Below are 24,170 nucleotides of genomic sequence, written 5' to 3' on the forward strand. Positions count from 1 at the left end.
CAAAAATATTCATTCCCTGTGAACTTTTCCCCATTGTGCTGTTATGCAGCCTCTAACTTTAAATTACCTTTCTCAGGATCTCAAGTGATAGAAGCAACTTTTGTGTTCGTCTCTACCGGCTTTGCAAAAGTCCACAGACAAAAATCTTTACTCATTCGCTGTTGCAAAGAATCTCAGGCTCAGACAGTCTGGACCTGTGAATAGCACTTTTCGAGTCTTTCCACCAACTCTGAATCGCTTTTAAGTGATTTCTAGATGGGATCCAGAAACACGAGCGGTATAAATGTTTGACTTTTTTTTTTGTGCCGCTCAGATGCTGAAGAAGATTTCCTCTGAAGAAGCTCTGGAGGACCGATCCACGGCCGAGCTGGACACGCTGAAGCACAGAGACTGGGTGAGACGAGGCGGCAGAGTTCACAGAAAGGACAACGGCAGCGCTGTGTGTCTGAGCGGGTGCGGGTGGAGCCGTCACGCTGACAGAAGCAGATGTGTTGCTGTTGTTTCCCACACCACCAGGCTCGTCTGTGGGTGCAGCTGATGAAGGAGCTGAGGCAGGGGGTGAAGCTGAAGAAGGTCCAGGAGCAGCCGTTCAACCCGCTGCCCACCGAGTTCAGCCTGACGCCCTTCGAGATGCTGATGCAGGACATCCGAGCTCGCAAGTTCCAGCTTCGCAAAGTCATGGTGAGAGCCGATGGCTTCAGCTAGCGCTGCGATCGAGGGGGAAGAGTTCCAACTTTTTACTGGAACAACAGAAGAGCTGCTGCGGGAATAAAGATGCAAAATAAAGAGACATTTTAGTTTTTGGTTCATGTTTAAAAGCTAAATAAAGAATGTAACTTCTAAATTGGAAATGTGAAGAAGGTTCACCAGAAGTGTTTGTTATAAAAACGCTCAATCTTAGCCTCATCCAACAAAAGCATCAGTCCCAGAGGAAGCCCCAGAAGCGTTTAGTAAACACTTCATGTTGTGACGACAGGAAAACCTTTTCCTGCAATACACTTCAACCTACTAGGTGGCATATATATGTTTTCTGCAGCTCTCTGAAATTGAGCTTTTCTCTTACCACTGACTTTTTACCTAATCTGCTTTATGCGCTGCACACCAGGCATGTCTGCCAGATCAAACAGGGCAGGATGACAGTAAAAAGGAAAAAAGAAGAGCAAAGAATCTAGTCTAACAAAAGAGAGAAAAGAAAAAAAGACAAAAGCAAAAGAAAAGAAATGGAAAAGAAAGAATAAAGCAACAACAACAAACAAATTCAAGTATCTATAATTTATTGCTTGAGGATTATAAAACATGTGAACTGGAATTCATTCTGATTAGGGCCTCATTCAACTTTAGAGCGACTCTGTAGCGTCTTTAGCGGAGATTCCCATGAAGTCCACAATGTGATATCAGTACAGAAGGTAAAACATCTGCTAAGAGGAGATAATTGTTAGAAATCTCACATAAAAATTCAAACCAAGAAGCACAGAGGACAGAAATCCATCCATCCATCCATCCATCCATCCATCCATCCATCCATCCATCCATCCATCCATCCATCCATCCATCATCCATCCATCCATCCATCCATCCATCCATCCATCCATCCATCCATCCATCCATACATCCATCCATCCATCCATCCATCCATCCATCCATCTATTTTCTTTACACCCTTGTCCCTCAGTGGGGTCGGCAGGGTTGCTGGTGCCCATCTCCAGCTAACGTTCCGGGCGAGAGGCAGGGTGAGGATGGAAATTAACGGTACAATATAAATCAAAGATCCAACTTTCTAGCCTTGTAGCAACTAAAATTGATACAAAAAGACTAAAAACAGCTGGAGTTCATTAACTTAGACATGTTGAGTTTAGTTTGTTAGCTATAGATACTGAACACCTAGATCATCCTTCAGCTTACACAGTTTTACAGCAGCTAATTAACTTAGCGCAGTTAGCTGATTTTGGTTTCAAATCATCCCCACAAATGTGATCCACAAAAGAAAAACTAAATGAATAAAATTTTTAGAGACAATAGCTTGGAGATGTTTTCATCACCCCCTGGCAGAGCTTCAGGTGAGGCAGGAAGACGCTGAACTCAGACCCAGAGAGCAAACGGTGATGGTGTGGTGGAGTTAGCCTGGAGGCCTTCTCCACGGCCAGATGCATTATTCAGCTCAGGGACACAAATATTAATGAAACCCTCCCGCCTTCTGTTGTTCTGGCCGCATTGCAGGTTTTTTTTTATGCAATTGCTTCAATGCTGAAAGCGGTGTTCAGCTGTTACTGTTTTATGGTGTTTGTACATCAACACAGAGTCGCGTTGTGTGAAGCTACAAATCACAGCTAATGCTGCTCATGTGTGCTTTAAAGAGAAGTCAATTATTGAAGCTTCAACATAACATCTTTTTGCTACAATTAGATGTTGTTCTGTTGTAATAGTGGGTGACTGTATGATTTTTTGTTGTTGTTGTTGTTTTTAGCGTTCCCTAAGTTGATGTTGTGTTTCCTGCCTTGTAAAGGTGGATGGTGATATTCCTACCAGAGTGAAGAGAAGCGCCCATGAGCTGATCCTGGACTTCATCAGATCCAGACCTCCTCTTAAGCCTGTAAGTGGATCCATTTGCAGGATCCCCACAACATTCAAGGGGTTCGCACCTATTACAACAAACGTCTAAGTATTTTATTTGTTTCGTAAACACAAGGTAGAGCTGAAAGCAAATGATGCAAATAAAAAAAAACTTTAACTCTTCAAAAATATTTTGCAATCTGTACTTAGTAGAAACTGCTGCTTGAAGCTGCAGGTCTTTTGGGTACATGTCTCTTCCTATTTACAAATCTACAGCTGAAGTTTTTTGCTTTTTATTATCTTAGCTGAAGATTTGGTAGATAGATTTTCTTTTCTATAGTCGAACCTCTGATTCAATCTCAAGTCTAACATGTTCTTCTAAGATTTTCTTGTTAAGTGAAATGATCTGCCATTGAAACTAGTAAGTTTTCATCAATTTTAAGAAATTGTTGACTTAAAAAAGTTCTTATTCCTTTAAAAGTTTCTTTTTAAGTAAGTTTCGTCTTATTTCAAGTGCACTGCGATATTTGCACTAGAAACTAGACCAAAAACAGTTGGTAAGAGTTTTGTGTTTTGCAGTGTTTCTTGGTTTATGTCATCTAACAACCCTCTGCTGCATTTATATGACATTAAGTTACCTGCAGGTGAAAGCTACTTAATAATTAGCTGATTTCTGAATGCAGTTGGCGTTTTGTAAAAGTTTTAGGGGTGTGAAAACTTTATCGTTGCTTTTTGTATACATAGGACAACTTTGCTTGGTGGAAAAGCTTGGTTTCTAGTGTTTTTTTGTTTAGTTTTTTTGAATGAGCAGATGTGGTGAAATATTTTCTTCTGCTTAGGTCTCAGAGCGCAGCCTTCCTCCTCCTCCTCCACGGCAGCAGTCGCTTCATGACCGGATTCTGGCAGAGATCAAGCAGGAGAGGAAGCTCAGGCCTGTGGTGCCGCACACCGCCAGGCGTAAGAGCAAAACCTTTATGTTTTCACCCTCTGAACAAAATGTTGATTCCAGTTTCAAAGCACTATAAACGCCTCGCATCTGGAAAACATAATCCACACCAAGAGGAGAGAGACAAAGTATGATAAAAGAGCTTTAAGAAAAAAGTTAGTAAAAATGTCTGAAGAAAAAAAAACAAAACAAATGAATGACTGTGTCTCAGGTTTGGTGTTTTGGTCTAAAAAGGTACAAAATCTACTGTTTAAAAAGGAGATTCTGTTCCTGACATGATTTAAATTGACAAACGTCTTTTGGATTCTGCAGCCCAGAGACATTAATTCTGCAGCCACATTTAGAAGTTCAGGTTGATGTTTTTCTCCCTAAAGAAGAGCACCAGAACGGGAGCTGAAAGTTGCTGAATTTTAATTAAAATGGTGAAAAATGGAGGAAAATGGTTACTGAGGTTCAGTGACAGTTTTGCATGAATGGTACCCCAGAGGAGGCGCCTCCTTCTGCTGCCTGACACGAGTTTTTAATCCTGTAAGCTAATTTAAAAGGCATCATTCTGGTGATGTTCACCATTTTACAGCCACACGTGTCCACAAACAGTAAACCCGTTATTATGATCACATGGGCAGCTGCTGAGGTGATCAGTCATTAGGTTTGAATTGTACTGGATCTGAACTGTGCATGTATTGATCTGAATTGATTGTCGCTCTGTATATTGATAAAGTGCTTAGAGAAGAAGACGTTCATTTTCAGTTGTAGATAAAGTGAAGTGTTTTAAACCTAAATTAAATTTTCCATAGACTTTTACACACATTTCTAATAATGTGTCACCTCCTCCTGGCCATTAGATTAAATGCAACTAAAAACAACTTCTATTGGCTCCGATTGAAGCCTTCCTACATGTAATTTAGATTATAACAGATTTAATTGGTTGTATTTTAAATTTATTCTCTTATAAGTTGTGACATGCCTTTCCATCACTGTTTTCTGTCTTTTTCAGTCATTTTAAGTAGAATCATAAGGTAGACCTGAACACTGATATAATAATACCTTTCTGTTTATAGTTGCAGACACTTTGCTGATACATGGTGTCAAATTTTACAAATACTGATCAGCTATTTTCAGATGAAGGTCGGCTAGTTTGTCCTTTTTGTGGGAGAAAGAACATAAATAACAGGACAGATGCACTTTAAAGCTGCCGAGTCTTAAAAGACGTAAAGTAAAACGATCCTGTTCTTATTAGTTAAGCACAGCAGAGAAAATAATATTTCAATCAATTAATCGCAGACACTGCTGAGCTCCACTGACTATGTGACAAGAAAAACAATCTTGACCCTCTGATTGTGTTAATTTCACAAAAAAATAAAAAATAATTCAGCAAAATGTAACTGTTCCTTCAGCCTTCACTAAGAAGTAAAAGAGGAAGAAACAAATTTGCAACCATTTAGAAACTGTGAATCTAATCGGTTCAACAAAAACCAACCAGTTTATAAAATCTACGTTTTCTGTTGATTTCTTGGACTTAATTTCTTTATCTTAGCAACATTCATACTAAATGTATTGTTGCACGTTATATTTCATATTATATATTCATCACCATGTAAAAACTCTCACCAACAAACAGAAAATGTCTTTTGCATCACATTACGTTTGTTTTTGGCTGCTTCTTTCAAGCGGTTCCATCTTCAAATGAGAACATTTCGTCTTATTGAGGTGACCCGTGTGGGCCAGGAAAAACCCGAGAAGAAAAAATGAAATAAAGTTGAACAAAGTTTGGATATTGTTAAGAAAGCATCAGTAACACTGGTCATGTTTTGTTTTAGTAAACAAAAAAGAAGACGCTTCAATTTTATTATTTCCTTTTTTTTTTATCAATGAAAGAAAAACAAAATGAGTGCCTACCCCAGATGTCATAGTTACAAATGGACAGAGTAATGCACACGTTGGCATTAATGTTTTAGATGAAAGGAAAATGAGAAATAAATTAGATTTCTGTGACCCACTTATTAAAAATGCAGCAGCTACAGTCACTCTGATGTCGCCGAATGATTGGGATAACGAGCTCCAGACGCCGGAGTTGCACACAAAGCTCGTCTGAGCTTCCCCGCCTTCACCATCTGAGAGCTCCTGGCTTCCCCCTAATGTTGCATCTGCTTCTCTTTTCTCAGCATTCGGCTCGCTGCCCTGTCTGGCTCAGACGTGTCCTTGCAATGTCAAGTCTACGTCATGCATCGATCTGTCTGTGTCGGAGCCCCGGGCGTCGCTGCGGCCTCGCATCCTGCTCAAGGCCCCGACGCTGGCGGAGATGGAGGAGATGAACATCTCTGAGGTGGGAAAAGGCCCACCGGCAGTCGCTCGTTTTGACTCTGTGTTTCTCTCACTCTTGTTCCTTGCATTGGTGGGTTTAGTTTCTTCTCTGCAGAGAGGTAAATCCTTTTTATTTATTTATTTTTTTAAAATTTTGGACAAAGAGAAACATTTTTATGCAGATTTAGTGATTTGTAAAATATCAAACCTGTAAAATTTAGGATTGCACAAACACCCACAACATCCATACTAGAGATATTTCTTCCATCTGAAAGGTCTTAATGCTTGTTTTCTTTTTTCTTTTTTACATATGTAATAACGTGCTGTAAATGTTGGAATAGCTACCTTGGATACTTGATCAATTTTTTTTAGAATGTCTGCTTCACATTTTGTTTTTGTTTTTGTAATTTCATGAAGACAAATTGCATGAAATTGTCATTATTTGTTTTAAAAAGCAGGATATAAAATTGAATGTATATTTATTACTATTAGAGGCAAAGGTTCGGGGATTGCTGTTTTAACTGGTTGTTAGTCACTTGGTATTGCTTCAGTGCTTAAAAACAGATCAATATATACCCCACATGTGTCTTTCAATTAATAAAACTACAACTATGAATTTAAATAATTACCTTTTTTTAGTTTTCAACAGTATTGCAGCACAAAATGTCTGAACACAGACCTATGAGATATTAGCAAATTTAGTTTTACTGATTTACTATGTTTTTGCAATCATATATTGATTTTTTTAGACATTGTCTTATTCTTAAAAATCTAGCAGATTGGCTTAAATGTGTTGACACTTTTAGCTCAAAAGTTAAATTTCTCTCAGACACGACTGAAGAAAACATGCTAAACTTTGCACATCCATTACATAAACTATGTGCTAGTCCTGTTGATCCCACAAACCTAGATCTATTTTGCAGTGTTTGTACAGTATCTATTGTACATCTTTCACTTGAAAGAGAATTTAAGTTTGACCTTTGTTAAAAAAAATCTGACATAAATCCACACTGAACATTTATAGTTACAATGTAAAAATGAGCTAGGTGGAGGTCAGTAACCTGAGATTTAGAGTTTAGATTTTTAAAAATAGGGTACATTGCAGCATAGATAAATAAATGAATATTTTTATTATTTTTTTCATTCTATTCCAACGCTGTGTGTAATAATGTCCATCTTTCGTTGAACGCCTGCAGGAAGAGGATTCCCCGGACAACGGGGACATGAGGAGGACTGAGAGCTCTCCGGCGCCGCTGAAAAGGGACCGATCGTTTTCGGAGCAGGACTTGGCCTTCCTCCGCGGGGACATGCTTCCCTCGCTGTCGGAGTCAACCCAGCTGGGTGAGACAGTCAGACTGCAGGACGTGAGGCCGCGGTCCAGAACGCTGACTGGTGCTGGAGCGCCTCCTTATCACCGAGGTTTGATGGATTTTCACTCACCAAATATCTTTAGATCAATGTAGGGTTTGCGGCTGAGGAGATTTTAAACAACAAGGCTCTTTAGACTTTTATTGGTAAAAAGTTTTAAAACTACAGTAGGATGTTTTTGTTTTGTTTGTTTTTTCTTTTTTTTTCTATAAATATGAGCCACATTGTGTTGATCTACAACATAAAAATCACAATAATATTTCTTAAGGTTTTGTTGTAATGTGGGGAAAAAGTGAAAACGTCTCAGCAGTGTGAATACTTTTGCAAGATAGCAGGACTAGTTAGAAACTCAAATCTTTTTGTGTCTCAATCACAGCCAATTCAGAGATGTGCAGCCATTAAACTCTCCTGCCCATCTGCATCTTGACTCACATCTGAAGCTTGTTGGAGTGTTTTGGCCCTTTTAATTTGGCTGAAAGGAAGATGATTGGGAGACCCAGCTGTTTGCTCTAAGCAGCAGTTTTAATTCTCCTCCTCTAGAGGGAGACAAAGCATCAGAAAGCAAATCCAGGTGGTGGTGATGCATCTTCCTTCTGCAAAGGCAAATAAAAACATGACATCACTGGATGCAGTGAGAGATGAAAAATAAGACAAAAGATGGACAAATTTCCAAATATCTGCTTAAGAATTAATCTGAGATTTATGACATTTAGGTTTTGTTGTTGTTTTTTTCAGTTCAATTGACTTCAGTGAAGATAATATGTTGGCTGAAGCCAAAAAGAGGCTTAAATTGTTTCTCTTTTTTACCTGCCGGCTTTACAAAAGCACAGCAATTAAAGTTTGGACAGAACAGAAAGTTATTTTAGGTATAGAATATACACCAGTTAAAGAAGTATTCAAGTAAACTTATTCAAATAAGCATTTTTTTTAGTTCTGAACTCTGTAAAGCATCACTGGAAAAATAACAGGATTATATTAGTTGGTTAACTGCAGCTTGACTGACATGCAGTTGTTAGCTTGACAAGTATAGGATTTTAAAGCTGCAGTACCTCAGTAAGAGAGAGAGATGGTGCTCCATTAGCTTCTACGACATGACTGAGTTTTTCTAAACACCCATATTTTTCTTCCTAATGAAATGAAAGGTTGTTGCTTGGCTACCGGAGTACACAGAAAGAAATACTAAACTATAAATGCATAGGCACACTTATTTATTTATTTAAATTTATTTATTAGCTAGCGAGGGAAAACTGTGGCATTATGGAAAGTCATTTTGGATATTTTTCATCAGCTCCAACTAGTGACTCTGTCCTCAGATTTTGACTTTGAGGTTAATGGAAAAAGGGGAAATTTGTCACACTCAGAAAAAAAAACATGTTTTCTTTAGGTTGCATATGCAAAATTAAGAACTTAAGATGAACATATTAGAGCAATATTGTGCAAAACCTTTAAACCAAAGCAGCTAAAGACTTCAAAATATGTTAGAAAGCCTGGAAAACAATAAGAGTGTGGTTGCGATAAACGCCATGTGGCATTCATTCGGCAAACTTTCCAGTGGTTCTAAAAACCATAAGATTAATGTTCAGCATGACCGTCCATGTAGTAGTCATGTTTCAACCAGTTAACTGGCAGTGTGCAGCAACACGTGAGGGAGGGGCAGCTCTGTAAACTCCTTATCCCAAACAGTGAAATCTAAGCTCTTATTCTGTGCTGGAACTATATATAATTGTTAGGTAACCAGCCCAGCAGCAAACCCACTGATTTTACTACAAACGTCACTCTTTATTTCCTCCATTTCTAACTTGGGCTGGACACATTTCAAAATAATTTGGTGATTTTCGAAGACATTACGTCGCTGCTGCCTCCGTTCTCTGCTTTAAGCACAAAAAGTTATTAAATTACTGCTGCTTCACTGAAATAGGAGCCTTTTCTCTCCACGCTGGAACAGCAGCCACTGACGGGATCAGATCAGCCCTGCGGATGCTAATATACGTTTGATGGATTGTAATTAGATGAAAAACAAAATGTGCTGATAAAGTCAGACTGGGCGATGGGGCTACAGCAGCGAAGGTTCGGCTCGATGGCAACAATTTATGCACTAATAGCTGAAAAACGATCCCGGTCCACTCCCAGCTTCCGCACAGCAATCCGCAGAGGTTCATCATGTAGTACTCAACCCTGCCAGCAGGGGGCTCTTATGCTTAAGCTGGGGTCTGTGTAGGGATGTAAGCCTGTAAGCTGCATCTGTCGTCAGCAGCTGATCCAAATTATATGTACGGATGATGTTTGCTGGCCTGTCTCAGCCGTCTTCTCGGCCTGTTTGGAGCCAAATCGATGGCCTCCGTTTGCAGCAGCAGAGAGGCACCCAGTTTGAGCCGTGTGACGGCCGCCCGCCTCGAAGACGTGGCAGTGCGGGCCAAATCTCCCTCCTGAAATCAGATTAATAATACACAACGGCTTTAGAGGAGTTCGCCGAACGCTGTGCGACGGCTGAGATGTGAGACGGCGCTGAACGAAAGAGGCTGATGGGTAATTCATGTGGTAGTTAGGCCGAGATATGTGCCTTCCTCATGCAGCCTCAGCTGTACAACCCCTCCACCTCTCTGTATTTTATTCATCGTTTCCTTCCCGCTGACTTTTAATCCGTTTCTCCACGCCCAGCTTCCTTCCCCGTCTACGGCTGGGCGCCGCCGTCTCCCGCTCGCCTGTCTCTGAGTTCGGTCGACGAGGCCACGGAGGGCCTCGAGACGACGCCGGACTCCAGAAGCGGAGACCAGTGGATGGTGAGATAAAAAAATCACAGCAGCCTCAGAGACAGTGAAGAGAGAACACCGTGAAGAGTTAGATTCAGCATTGTGTCTTTCAGACCTCAATTTTTTTCCGAATAAGTGAGAAGATAAAGATCACATGAAATGGTTAAAACCTCTAAGAGGATGTTTGGTTTTTATTAACCATCAATCCATCCGTCTATCAATCCAATCTGATCCACACACACTGTGGCAGTAACGGATCAGGACCTAATTCAAAACATCCCCCTTCCCATTTGTTGTTTTTACTATTACTATTAAATGTTATTTCACCAGCAAAATCCCACTGACATAAAAAAAAATCTCTTTTACAAGGGAGTCCTAGCCAAGGCTGGCAGCAGCACACAAAATTTACTGAACATTCACAGCAAAACAGGAAACGTTAACATCAAGGAACTGGTTAAAACCCAGTGACGTTTTTTGTTTTTATTTGGACATCCCAGTGAGTTCCAGGACCAGAGGAGATCTACTAGGACTGATCCATGTTTTGGGTCACTTCCTCTGATGGAAGACAACCAAAGAGCAACATGATTACAGGTTCAAGTGACCCTAACTAACCCAGTGGCTCTAATCTGACATCTCTCTCTACATAGAGGATGTTAAATTATATCCTCAATCTTGATCTTGGTCTTCTAATATTTTGGTGGACGTTTAAATCCAGAGCTTTGGCTTCTGCCTCGGCTGGTGTTTCATCATAATCGGTCTAAGAAACGCTCCGATCTCTCCGTCGTACCATCACTCTTAAAGAAGACGCCAAGATACTCAAACCTTCCCTTGAGGCAGGAGATTAACCCCAATCTGGAGGAAGAATCCAGATTTTTCTGGTATAGATCCATGACCTCTGACCTGAGCTGACTCTCTTCTCAAACAGCTGCAGACTCTTAACAGAGCCACATCGTCTGTATAAAGTAAAGATCGGGATGTCCTACTGAGATGCTGTTCATGAAAGCAACTAGCGCTGCAGGAATGCTGATGCACGTTCAGCTTTAGATTAGCAGGTTCTGCAACGTGGACAATAACTTTACAGGTTTAGAATATCCTCTTTATTACGCTTTCTGAATTTATTTATTGTTGAACTCATACATTCATGTGTTATCCAGTCATCGGACTGATGGCTCCTCTTCCTCCTCCTCCGTTTTTCCTCAGGAGGAGTTCAGCCACCCCGTTGAGAGTCTGGCCCTTACACTGGACGAGATCATCAACGTGCGTCGAGTACTCGTCAAAGCAGAAATGGAGAAATATCTTCAGAGCAAGGAGTTGTACAGCAACCTGAAGCGAGGAAAGGTAGCAGCTCTGGCTTCCTCGTCGCCGTCGCCTCTGCTGTGTTTGCAGTGAATGCCGTCGGTATTTACTGCGTCTGATTCCTCAGGTCTGCTGCTGCTGCAGAGTGAGATTCCCTCTCTTCTCGTGGCCGTCTACGTGCTTACTGTGCAAAAGGTAGCCGAGAAAAGTTCTGACTGGACCGTCTGAGCGTTTTTTGGAATATTTATTCTTATTCATTTTATCTTTAAACATTGATCCCGTGCTTAAGTTTCACACGAAACACGGAAAGTCCAAATTTCTCCAAAACATTGGCCACTGTTATGTTTTTCACTCTTTAAAGTTTTGACGTTGTCTCAAAGATTTGTTTTCAAAATGTGCAGCTTTGAGTTAGTTAAATCCCAAATTAAGAAATAAATGATAAAGCAATCAAACTTGTTTTCATGCAATAATTTCTGCAGCTTGACATCAGACGACTGGAGAGTGAAGCGTAGGAATTAGTAACTATTTAAGTTTTGAATTGTAGTAACACTCTTTTGTTTCTGTTCCTCTTGCAGGTCAGTGTGTGGCTCTTGTAGTGCAAAGGTAATTTTAGACATATAGTATTTCTTTTACTCCCAAATACTAGCTTGTGTCACTCTATGTTTTAAATAGTTTTTTTTATATATAGTTACACTCATAAAACTACCACAAGTTGATTTTCATTGCTTGAAGCAAACAATGTTGTTTATTATTCTCTCAGATTAATTAGCATTTGCCGTCTAATTGACCTATGTCAGTCGTTTGGCCCCATACTTAAAACTGGCCCAGTATTAATGATTAATGCTTATTTCCATCTTGTTGCCATTAGTATATGTGTTTCAGGAGAGAGGGGAAGTGTATCACGTGGCATTTGTTTGGTCATGTGACTCTGATCCAGAGCCGGATTGTTTGGTGTTTAGCTGAAGCAGAGAAGCTGAGTCAGCAGTCTGGTCATTTTTGTTCCTGGTGTTAAAAAGGCAGGGGAATATGTATAATATTGGTTATCAGCCACAGCTGGTAATGTTAATATTGGATATCAACACTGGCCTAAACATCCCTACTCTGTTTATATGGCTTGAATATTAGTTGGTTTATGTGAAGTTTATAATGCAGAGCACATTTTTCAAGTTGAAACAAGTCGGGTGTCTCCATGACCTTCATTTTGTGACAAAATATATGAATCAGAAATGAAGGCGATTTAAAGAACCACATTTATCCATCTCAATTATTTCTACTCAGTGACGTCACAATGACAGAAGAACATGTAATTTTACTGTTTTAAACATGCAGATTCAAAAGCTTCCAGCCTCAATAGAACAAGTTTATCTCCTGTTAATCTTTTGATTATGTTTATTAGTTGTTTACTGTGCAAGTCAGTTTAAAAATGGTTCATAAAACGTGTTAAGGAGTGTGAGAAAGGCTGCAGCAGAAACGAGTTAATAAAGGTATTTTAGTTTTTAGCACTGGTTGAATCCTCTGTTGATGTCAGATTTCTTTCTTTTTTTTTCTTTTTTTTTTTTTGCTCTTTTTGTTTGCTTTTGTGTCTTCGTTTGTCGCCTCAGTCCCGGCCCGTGTTGGATGTGTGGTTCTGTGCTGTGTAGGTTTGGATTTGTTGTGCTTTGTTGTTTGTGGTCCGTGTGGTGCTGTGGCTCGTCTGTGTTAATTAATGTCACTCTCACCGTTAATTGAAAATGTCTGCATTTGTTCGTAGGTGTGTTCAGTGCTTTGTTGCTGTGCAATGAGAGTAAAATAATACTTACCTATTTCATGAATAAATTGTATGAGTCAGTTATTATTTTAATGACCATCTCTTAATGTCACATGACTGTTTCTTTTCCTCCAACTTTCTGCTTTTTCTGACTGGATGTTGTTCGCGTTTCTTGTATTCAGATGAAGATTCCCTCCAAGAAGGTGGCTCATATTCCTGTGTACACGGTGGGATTTCACAGCACCCCAAAAGGCCATGGACACAAAAGCCAAGTCTACAAGTGAGTCTTTGCTTTTATTGAGCAATTTAAAAAGTCTAAGTAACTGGATACCTCCATGTTGGTCCCAGAGAAAAGGTGATAGTGACAAAATCAATCTGTCTGCTAAGAGCAGGCTGTGGCCAACAGAATTGGATCAACTCAACATTTAAGCTAAAAGAAAGTAAAGAGTAGTGTATATTTCCAGTCCCTCCTCAACAGCAGGACAAATATGTGCGTTTTATAGCCGTCAAACCCAGCTGAGGGGAAACGCTGCAACTTTAAGAGTCTTTCATTTGCGGCAGCCATTCACTAACGGACAAAACACCTTTTAGTGGCGACAAGGGAAGTTGTGTTCGGTTCAGGTTCGGCAGGTGAAAACAACATCGTAAAATCTCACCGTTCTGCAGAACCCTGCCACTTATGAACATGTTTACTGGAGCACATTCATGCAAATCACTGCAGGGAACTAACGTGAGTCTCACACATCACAGCTTTATTAGGTGATTTTATGGAAATGTATGAAATTTGTTTATAATTTTTTTTTCTTTTTTTTTTTAACTAATTCTCAACAATTATGAAAGACAGAAAATAAAGAATAGCAGGAGTATTTTTAGACTGCAGCCTCTGGTTTATTGGTTTTCCCAGCAGTATGTGTCGTGTTTTTCACTGAGGACGACACTCTGACGCTGCTAGCTTTTGATTAAGCAAATACTCTTTGTTGACTTATCTTTAATAAAGAGAAGTTACTGTTACTGGCATCTTTAGAACATTAATTAAAAGTTTCTTACAATGTTTGAAGGTGGTTTTGATCGGTGGTTTATTTGATGCTCAGTTTCCAAAATTGTGGAAAAAGTGAAAGATTTGACAAAACATCAGGCCTGAAACTACCTAGAGATGAAGTCCGTCTGAAGAACTGTTAAGAAACAGGAATTAGTTTGTTATATATTTTAACCATGTTGTCCATCGGGTTTGAACTTGACCATTAGAGTGGATTGAACCGGGTTGGATTGTTTTCCAGTGTCTAGAGAAGACATTTGTAGTGAATTGAAAAGAAGTGAATTTAAAAAAACCAACAACAGTGAAGCTCTAACTCAGTACCTGAGGTGTACATCATCTAATTTTGGACACATTTTCAGCTAGTAATAATTTAGAAAGCAGCCAATGGCACTAAAATACTATTTTCTGTCTTAAACGTTGTGTCTGATTGAACTAAGGAAGCGAGAACAGTTTGCGTGCTTTTAAAATCCTGCAGGACTCGAACACGTTACACTGTCCAGGCTCGGTAGCATAACGCTGCACAACTGGAAGTTGTGTCACTAAAATGCAACATACACTGCTCAAAAAAATAAAGGGAACACTTTAACATTTAAGTGAACACTGAAGTGTTCCCTTTATTTTTTTGAGCAGTATATATTATTCCAACTAAGAAGTGGACACCAAGCCACGAGGGTAAAGTCCTTCCAGTTTGATTCAGATGTTGAGAAGAGGGAGAAAGGTCAGCTGCCAGCACTCAGGCCAGTCTGCAGTCACGCTGCACAACTTTCTCTTGAGCGTCTCTGGCGCTGCTGGATTTCTCTCTCAGGTTATCTTTGCTAATTGGAGCACTAAGTTCTGTCTGTGTGCCGACCGCAGATTCACCTCACAACCACAGATTTCCTTTCACGACGGAAGATTTGATCTAAAACAGCTGATATTCGCACAGTGTAAACCTGGCTTCAGATTAAGAAAATGTTCTCTTACGTGTTAGGTTATCTCTTGACAAGAATGAAAAAGAGTAAGAAGCATCCAAAGTCCAAAAAAAAACCATCAGGAAGGTCACAGCTGTTGAACCAGACCGCTTTAAAATAATATAAGAAAGTCTGAATAAGAAAAAAAATTATATTTAAAGAAGAAAAACAACAAAATCTGCACTAAACAGAAAGTCCAACTAAGCTCATTGCAGGATAACAAACTGAGGGATAGCTCCATATATATGCACAGTGTTGTGTGTGTGGTGGATTACACTCTGAATTCAGCTAACTTAATGTTAAATGTTCAAAGGAAACTCAGACAGCTGAGCTTTTTTTTTTTTTACTCACATCAGGAATGAAGACAGCCTGACTCTGGACATAAACTAATTCTAAAAACAAGTAATACTTAAATGTTGTTTCCCTCCATTTATCTTTGTATTTGTAGTTTACATTCCTTAATGTTTAAAGTTCCTCTTTATCCCACTTTTTATCCCATTAGTGACGATTTACTAACTTTTCCCCATGTAAGAACTAGAAGCTGGCCTCCTCAATCCAGTCACCTCCACTAACTCCCTCCCTCCTTCCTTTGTTGTGTAATCAGTGCAGCGCCTCCTACACGGCCTCTAAGCAGCCATTATGTAATAATTACCCAGCTGTCACTACGATCCTCCCGCCTTGAAGGCAGCCAGTCGGTGTGAAGCGGAGCTGGCATGGTGTCGCGTTTCTCTGCTGAGGTTTTCATTTTACGACTGAGATTGTTGTTCTTTCAATCAGACAGCTCAGTCTTCTCCACAGTGACTGATTTTCCTGGCTCACCGCTGAAGCATCGTTTTTATGCTTTAGTTCACTTATATATTTGTTTTGCTTTCCATTCATCCAAGCATTTCATCCACTTGAGATCATAGATATGAAGCTTTTTTTTTAAAATTATTGTTTGTTTATACTCTGCTTTTACACCCTTTTTGAACACAAAATCTACTTTATCTTCCAACAATATAAGTTGCAAAGTGAACTATTTGGACTGAGACGGTCAGACTGCATATTATTGCAACACTTTTCCCCTAAATTGAAATGGCTAATAATCCTGCCAAAAGTGAAAACATAAATAAACCTGTCAACTATTTTCAGCTACTTACTACCAGAACATTGAAGAAAAGATTTTTATGCTCTTTTTGTCACGATGTACAATATTTTCCAAAAATAAGTTGCAAAGTGGACTACATGGGATGAGGTTATTGGCTAAACTACTGGTAATAGGCAATCACACTTTATTTTGATGCATTTATTCAGTTTTGGAGAATTTTGTTTACATTTTATTTTTTTACAATCAGAAAAAAAAGTCAAACCCTTTTATAGGAGTAAAAAGTTCTCGCTCACAAAAGTCTGATAATGTCAGATTTGCATCGTTTTTCAGTTTCAATAATCCAACCCTTTCACCTGAACTAAGCAAAAACATATAAACACTCCAATGTGGGCTAAACCTCGTTAATCCCCCCCAAACTCCTCAAATTATCTCCAGGCTGCAGTTATCCTTGTGCATCTTTTTCTTACAGATGTTTTCCTTCCACTCAGCTTTCCATATGTATGTTTGGATACTGCGTTTCACTTTTTGAATTGAATTACCGAAACAAACTAAACTTTCAATTCCGTCCTACTGTAACATGATGCACTTGTGTATTATCCCAGTTATAGACACAATGTTGTAGTTATTTGTCTACATGTCTGATTCATATACGATGTGAAGACACCCCCATCCTCCGTTTCCGCTCGCAGATCCCTGCGGACTCTGTCCCGCCGCTCGGTGGAGGAGGAGTTCCCGCACCTGTACGCTCACGGCTGCACGCTGCGCGACATCTGCGCCGAATGCACAAAGTTCGTCGCCGACGTCATCTCCTCCAGCCGCCGGAGCCTGGACATCCTCAACAACACTCCAAAGAGAGAGGCCAAAGCCGCTCAGAGGCCACAGCTGCAGCGGCAGTCCAACTTCGAGGCTTCGCCTCAACCAAACCACCATCATCACCAACCACCTTCATCGCAGCTCCACCGCAGCGAGACGGTCCGCAGCACGAAGCAATGACTGGCTCAGACTCTGACCTCACTGTGCACACCGTTTGTATTTAAAGAGGGGAGGGCTCTCCGAGGGTTTGTCTTAATGATCATATAATCCAGTAAAGGTGCTTCAAAGTTAATTTTGCTGGGTTGGAGCATTAAATGTATCATTTAATAGTCAAGTTTAGGTCTAAAATATGAAAAAAATCAAATAAAATAAATCACTGAAGCTGTTAAGAACTCTTTAGCAAGAATGTAGAGATGCCAGCTTTTTTGCACAACTGCTTTACCTTCCTTATCTCACCGTCTTCAGTCTCAACACACTTGTTCACTTAAATCTCTCTCTCTGCATCTGCCCTATCTGCTGCACCAAACCTTCACTCTTCACTCACGCATTTTGGGGCGGGAGGGGTTCAATCAGAGAGGGGGGTGATGGGGGGGTTGGAGGTCGAGAGGCAGGGCTTTGCGAGGTTAAAAAGCTGTGCAGGGTTGCATTAGCGTTTAATGGGTTGCCTTGTTTTTGTCATGAATGTACCTTACAAGAACAAAATTGTAAACTTAATAGCTTGTAAACAATAAAATATTTATTTTTAGCCATTAAAAAGGGGAGTTGAAAACAATCTGCTGCTGCGTAGCGAGGCCTCTCTGGCGACACTTGTGAAGACCCCAGACCTGCAGCAGGGTGGGGAGGGTGAAACGGCAGCGACACTGTGAATGTAACAGGGTGAAGCTGCGGGCCGCACCTTTAGCCGACGTAGCATGACGAGAGGCAAGCGGGTGACTCTCCCGCCTCTCTCACTTCCCACATGGACGCTTTGCAATCTGTTCTGGTTTTGTAAACACAAAGTGAACCTCGGCTGCAATAAAGATCCAGTGACAAAACACGACCGGTGCTGCATCTGCGAGTTTTACTGTGGGCTCACCAAACAGAGAGGAGCACAGCTGTCCTGCAGTAGCACAAATTTGACCAATCAGAACGAGCAGTTGGTACGTTGCAGTGAGCTTTTTGGAGTAAAGACTGGCTCACTCTTGAATGTCTGTTCAAGCGTTTTGTGTAGGTTGCTGCTTTTTGTTAATATTTTTGTTTCAGTACTTTTGCGGTGATGTTTAGATGGCTAGAAGGAGGTATTTGACCTTCAGGGGTTCCTGCGTTTTGCTGCTCTCCATGGGTGAAAGGTTGGCAGCAACATATGCAAGATATTTTGGTTAATTTTATGTGTAAAGTTATTTATGAATAGACTGCTCTACCTGTGTCTCTCAGATGCAACAAAAAAAACAAAAAAGGGTTTGCGATAGAAAATGTAAGCATATTTTTTCTCCTCGTGTCTCCCAGTCTTTAAATATTCATTCATTCAGAAAATGTAACTTTTTTAATAAATGTTGTATTAAAAAATTATTCTATACAACTATTTAAAAACTGCATTTTCAATAGGACAAAGATTACTCTATTTTTAAAGGCACAGAAAATTTGAACTATGATACATATTTAATTATTCCTAATATATAAATTGCTACAAAAACTATAATTTACATCAATTCACTAGTGTTATGTAATGATAAAGTAAAAAGCTAAAACCACTGGAAAAACATTGTGATAACCAAGAGGGTTAATTTAAAAAGAAATTAAAATGACAATAACTGTAAAATGAGTCTTGCTTTAAAGTGAGTCCCAACCATTTATACCTGAAGAGCAAAATGAATTGAAAAATATTTTAAACGTTTGTAAAATGAGCAAAAGTGAGTGTCTGCTGCATGGTTTCTGAAAGTGGTACTGATGGGAAAATGAAAGTGTCCTGTAAGCAGCAGAGGAATCCATTAATGAGGTAAAGGGAGGTTTCGCTTTCTTGTCGGGGATCAATGCGGCCTGTGCAGAAGCCCCGCCTCCTGATCATGAATAAATAATTAGGTCTTCGCTCCTATTGGCTGCTTCCGCCTGTCATCCGGCTCCCACTTTACTCTCACACAGAAACTGATGCAGGTCAAGAGCGCGCTTCTTAGACTAAAAAGGGAAAACGGGTGATTATACTTTCAAAATAAAAGCATAGAGAAATCGCAATGAATCTTTCACTCAATATTTTAACCATAGTTTTAAAAATGTAAATTTTTGATGCTATTTATGTCTGATTATTTAACTTTTATTATAATTTTGTAGGTTCGTTTATTTCCAACATAACCCAAATTTACCAAGTATTTGAAAAAAACAAAATGAACAAACAAAATAATACATTAACCGATATTATAATAACATATATATAAGTAAAAAAATGAATCACAATGTATTTATATAACCCATATTATTGGCAAGTGAATATTTTTATGTGATCCCTTTCCTGTTTTTGTGTCTGCCTAAATTTTTGTTAACTTTTTTCTTAATGAGATTGGGTATTGAATATACCTGTTGACCCAATATTATTCAAATAAAAAACTAATTTGGGTAACAAGAAATTCAGTTAAAATTTAATCACAGTTCAATTTAAAAATACTATTTGAGGGAGATTAAATATTGTAACTCAAAATTGTCGAGGAAGGATCTCCTGTATTATTACAAGCAAGTTTTAAAAAGCCTCTGACTGATTTGTTGTTGTAAACAGTCTGATGAAGAGACTGCAGAGTTGTCCATAATTTTCTCTATTTTCTGAAGAATCCCTTTCTTTCACAGTCACCTCCAGATGTTCCAGAACCATCCCCAGAACAGAATCAGCATCTTTTTTTATTTATCAAGTTGTGTAGCCGTTTTAGCTCCTTCTCTGATGCTGCTACTCCACACCTGGAACGAGTTTGGACCTGTTTTTGCTTTTATATCTGTTCCAATTCTTTGTGACTGAACAGTGTCAGAAATCTTCAATTTTAGATTTGTTGGATGAACTCAACATGACCTATTGTTGCTTTTTTTTTTTTTTTTTTTTTTATTCACTGCATGTTGTCACTTGTTCTGACCACTCTCTCTAAAGCTGAGAGATGATCATGTATGCAAATTTCAGCAGATTATCAGTTTCTGAAATATTCACAATCATCAACCACCATTCACCACATATATCCCTGGACAGATTGGCTGATTTGTTATTTGAGTTGACAGGGAATTTAACTGGTACATCTAATAAAAAGTGGCCGATATATGTGCATACTTTTCCATCATATTAAAATTTTAAATCATGGAATTTTTACAAAATTAAGGCATCCGCAGCAGCGGTACATCCTTAGGAAATTGTATTATTTTTCCAAGAATATTATAGAAAAATCGTGTTAAAAGTAATTTTCTAACCATAGTCTCTTGGAATAAAGTGTTCTCAGGTTACCTTGATTCTCAAAACCTATGAAAACAAATTGTTTATTTCGGTGATTTTGACTTATTTTATTTTGAAAGGTTTTAGCGGATGTGACAGGGTTGTCCTCCTGCTAACTTCAGTGGAAGTCGGTCAGCTTTAGAGCTTGAACTAATCAACAAGCCCTCCGAGGCTTGTCGCTCTCAGCCGCTTGTTCTCCTCCTCTCCTTGTGTTCTTGGAGTCCGTGTGTTCTCCCCCCTCCACCCACAGTGGGAGTGGGAGTGGGTGTGTCGATGCGAACCAGTGTAGCCTCGTCGCTGCTTGTGCGCACTCTGAAAAAGAGGAAAAAGTTGATGATGAGTTCAGAGTGAGAGCGGCCCGCCTCGGAGCAGGCTAACCGTCGGGGAATGGCAGTCTGGACCAGAGCGGACAAAAACGGCCAGCTGGACCTTCTGCTCCGCGACCGCTGGATCCGAGTGGCGGCCGAACTCACGCGGGAGACGCTGACTTTAACGGCCGAGGCGGAGGTGAGCGGACAGGGGGGAAATCACTGGGACTACCCGTCGGCTGGCCTCCGAAATGGCATGTCGAACGGAAACGACCCTGGATCGAGCCCGGGGAACCCTGGTCGCGGTTCCTCCTCGGGTCAAGACCAACTTCAGAATCAGAATCACGTGGTTCGGGGGCGCAGTAGCAGCCCGGGTCGAGGAAGCGTCAGCCGGAGTCAGTTCGATGGAAACTACGGTGTAAACAGTTCTGGAAAGTACCCGGTGAACGGCGCAAACTCTGACTTCGGGAGCCCCGGCTCCGGCTATGGGAGTCCCGGGTCAAGCTTCGGGTCGAGGCAAGGCGAACCCCCGCTCAACTTGGACGGCTCCTCCGAAGCGGTGCGGAAAGTCCGAGTTGTCAAACAAGAGTCCGGCGGGCTGGGGATCAGCATCAAGGGAGGGCGGGAGAACCGGATGCCCATCCTCATCTCCAAGATCTTCCCGGGGCTCGCCGCTGACCAGAGCCGAGCGCTCCGGGTGGGCGACGCGATCCTGTCCGTGAACGGGAACGACCTCCGGGAGGCGACCCACGACATGGCGGTCCAGGCGCTGAAGAAGGCCGGGAAAGAAGTCACGCTAGAGGGTAAGTGGGCCAACGCGAGAGCGGGGATTTGAAAAGGCCGAGATTAAACTCCGCTGTCTGAGCACACCTACCAAACTTTTAGACACTCAAGTCTACAACAGGTGGCAGTTAGTGCTATGAATCTTTGCTTACCAATTTAATTGCACACTTGAAAAGGATAAATATAGACTAAAGAAACTTTCAATCCAGAACCAAACTCAACAGGTCACCAGTTTAGGGCAAAATGAACCTTCATCTCAACATGGACCCAGTCTGCTCTTCTTGAACTAATGTTCAGTGTTTTGTAAACGTTCATAACTCTTTGTTGTTTTGTAAGGTAAAGTAGTAGAAAACCAACCTAAATAAAAACTTAATTTACTCAATCTATGACCCAAAGGAGATATAGAAGCAGAGTCAGTTCAGCTGAACATACCACTTTACATCTGTGTAAATTTAATCCCAATTTTGGTCAGTATTGGCTCACATTGCATCTTCTACAGGGGTCTCAATAAATCAGAACATCATTAAGAAGTAAATGTATTACAGTGATTATTTCCAAACAGTAAAAGCTATCTACTATTAGATTATTTACAGGCAGAGTAGCCTTTTTTTATGTCTGGCAATTTTGAGGATTATGGCTTATATCTAGTGAAAACCAAAATTCAGTTTTGCAGAAACTTTTAATATTACAATTGCTGATACAGAAACTTCCTCACAACAATGGTGAAGACTGCTGAGCTGAGCAGACAGTCCATGTGGTAAACCACAACGGGCCATTTCAAAAGATGGATGTCCAAACATTTTACCGGAAAGTTGAGCAGAAGGAAAACGTTTGGCAGAAAAAGATACAATCAACAGGGTTGACCACCCTGTTGATCCGATCAACCACCCTGTTGAAACCTTGCAAGGTTTGACGACCCTTGCAAACCTTGTGTTAAGACAACACTTCTGAATTAGAGACAATGCCAAAAGTCTTACTTGGGATGAGGACATATAAGACGGGACTGTTGCTTAGTGGTCCTAATTGCTCTGTTTCAGATGAGTTTGGATTTCTCATTTAATTGGGAAATGAAAGTCTGAGGTGAGATCCAGTGTTTCTAGAACCAGCAATGCAGATAACATGATGGCCGCTATCAAAACAATACGGGCTTCCATTACACCCAAGCAGAAACGCAGGCAGATCGTCTCCATGTCACGCCGCATTGATGCAGTAATTCATGCAAAAGGAGCCCCAGCCAAGTAATACAGTACAATATGGACAGGCTTTTCAGTAGCCTGGCATTTTGCGTTATAAACTCTTTATTTGACTTATGTAAAGTTCACATTTTCTGGGAAACTAAATTTTGGGTTTCCATTAGATGTAATCCATTTGTATTCAAAATTAACTATAAAAGACAACTATAACTATAGAGTTATGAAAGGAGAAATAATACCAGAATTAATTCAAAACAAAACTTTTAGTGGAAACAGGAGTTTAACCACTGTCCTTGTCGGGCTTAAAGGCATTACATTTAGTTAAAAGTTAAACTTTAGCAGATGGGATTTGTTTGTTTGTGTCCTTGATGTGCAAAGTGAATATTATGGAGTGGTTTTTATAGCGTGTAGTAATGCATCGGTTAGTCTTTTCCTGCCTAAAACTGATTTGGGGGTTTTGACTTTTTCAAACTTCTTTCTTTCCGAGCACTACAGACAATAAAAGAACAAAGAGTATAAATGTGTCGCCAGTTCTTAAACGTAGTCGTTTTAAATCCATAAAACATGAAAGAATTACAAGACTGCTACTCGGTTTTTGTCCCAAACTAACACGCTGCTTATTTTATTTGATTTTTTTAGACGATAGTAGGAAGAAGATCAGATTTTTCATTACTTGAACCAGTCAGAACCGTTATTGTATGCCACCCTAAGAAAACACAGTCCCGTGTTGACATCTGAGCAGATGGAGGAGTTCAAGCTGCATTGATTCAAATCAGTTGAACACAAAGCCTTTGATTAGTGTAAACAGGAATCTAGGCACAGCTGTGGTCAGGTTTGCATGTTAAAGGATCAAAGGTCAATGCAGGATTCAACTGATGAGATTTATTTGCGTAAATCTTTACGAGCTCTCGCCATGTGCGACGCACAGCTTCACGCTTTCTTATATTTAGTGGTATTTTACCATTTGAAATAAAAAAAACTTTTTAAGAACACCATCTACTGACTACATGAATTGGGAAAACGTGTATTGATGAAAACTATAACAATACTAGTAATGACGAACCTTTTCTTGCAGTTGTGTTATGTATTGACTGCAGCTCAACATATTTTGCAGCAATAATACAAATCTATCACTCTATATACAGCCAGAACCTTGCAAAAACAAACCTAATCCACTTCACTACAACAGTTGAAGAAAAGTAAATGAGGGGTTTGCATGTGATTAGTTTTTATTGCACATTTTAAAGTTGCGTGTTTACTGAAACCCTATTTGTTTTTTTGGATTGAGTCCATCAATCCAGTTTAACTTGACTAAATTAGGCCAACGGGACATTCAGGTGACTCATAGCCGCCCAGTTTAGTTTGCTCTAAATGTCAAAGCCAAACTCGTGTTTTACTTTTAACTGCAGGTCAAAAGTTTGCTGCAAATTCTCTCGACGGGAGGTAACCGTGGCAGCTAATTGTTGTCATCTGAGGAGATGGTTGACAATGTTTTTTGTTTTGATGTGCGCTCCACAACCGACACGGGGAAGTGTGCTGACGGTGTGAAGCCATGGTGTCCTGAAGTTATCCAGCTGTTAGTCACGTTAAAAATGAATCCGGT

General features: G+C 40.1%; 2 protein-coding genes across 2 annotated transcripts in view; both read left to right on the forward strand.

The window, feature by feature from the left end:
- spire2 (spire-type actin nucleation factor 2) overlaps positions 1–17,886 on the forward strand; it is a 28,768-nt gene extending 10,882 nt beyond the window's left edge. The window contains exons 4-15 of the mRNA XM_008411798.2: positions 314–394; positions 517–681; positions 2,504–2,590; positions 3,390–3,507; positions 5,662–5,822; positions 6,997–7,219; positions 9,827–9,948; positions 11,119–11,256; positions 11,342–11,409; positions 11,790–11,817; positions 13,144–13,241; positions 16,724–17,886. Of these exons, the coding sequence (XP_008410020.1) occupies positions 314–394; positions 517–681; positions 2,504–2,590; positions 3,390–3,507; positions 5,662–5,822; positions 6,997–7,219; positions 9,827–9,948; positions 11,119–11,256; positions 11,342–11,409; positions 11,790–11,817; positions 13,144–13,241; positions 16,724–17,027 (1,593 nt within the window). The 3' untranslated portion in view covers positions 17,028–17,886. The remainder of the gene's footprint in view (positions 1–313; positions 395–516; positions 682–2,503; positions 2,591–3,389; positions 3,508–5,661; positions 5,823–6,996; positions 7,220–9,826; positions 9,949–11,118; positions 11,257–11,341; positions 11,410–11,789; positions 11,818–13,143; positions 13,242–16,723) is intronic.
- Positions 17,887–20,594: 2,708 nt separating this feature from the next.
- Positions 20,595–24,170, forward strand: part of sntb2 (syntrophin, beta 2) — a 28,912-nt gene continuing 25,336 nt past the window's right edge. The window contains exon 1 of the mRNA XM_008411800.2: positions 20,595–21,394. Within this exon, the coding sequence (XP_008410022.1) occupies positions 20,671–21,394 (724 nt within the window). The 5' untranslated portion in view covers positions 20,595–20,670. The remainder of the gene's footprint in view (positions 21,395–24,170) is intronic.

This window comes from Poecilia reticulata, linkage group LG6 (genome assembly GCF_000633615.1).
Source record: "Poecilia reticulata strain Guanapo linkage group LG6, Guppy_female_1.0+MT, whole genome shotgun sequence".
In the NCBI taxonomy this organism is placed as follows: domain Eukaryota; kingdom Metazoa; phylum Chordata; class Actinopteri; order Cyprinodontiformes; family Poeciliidae; genus Poecilia; species Poecilia reticulata.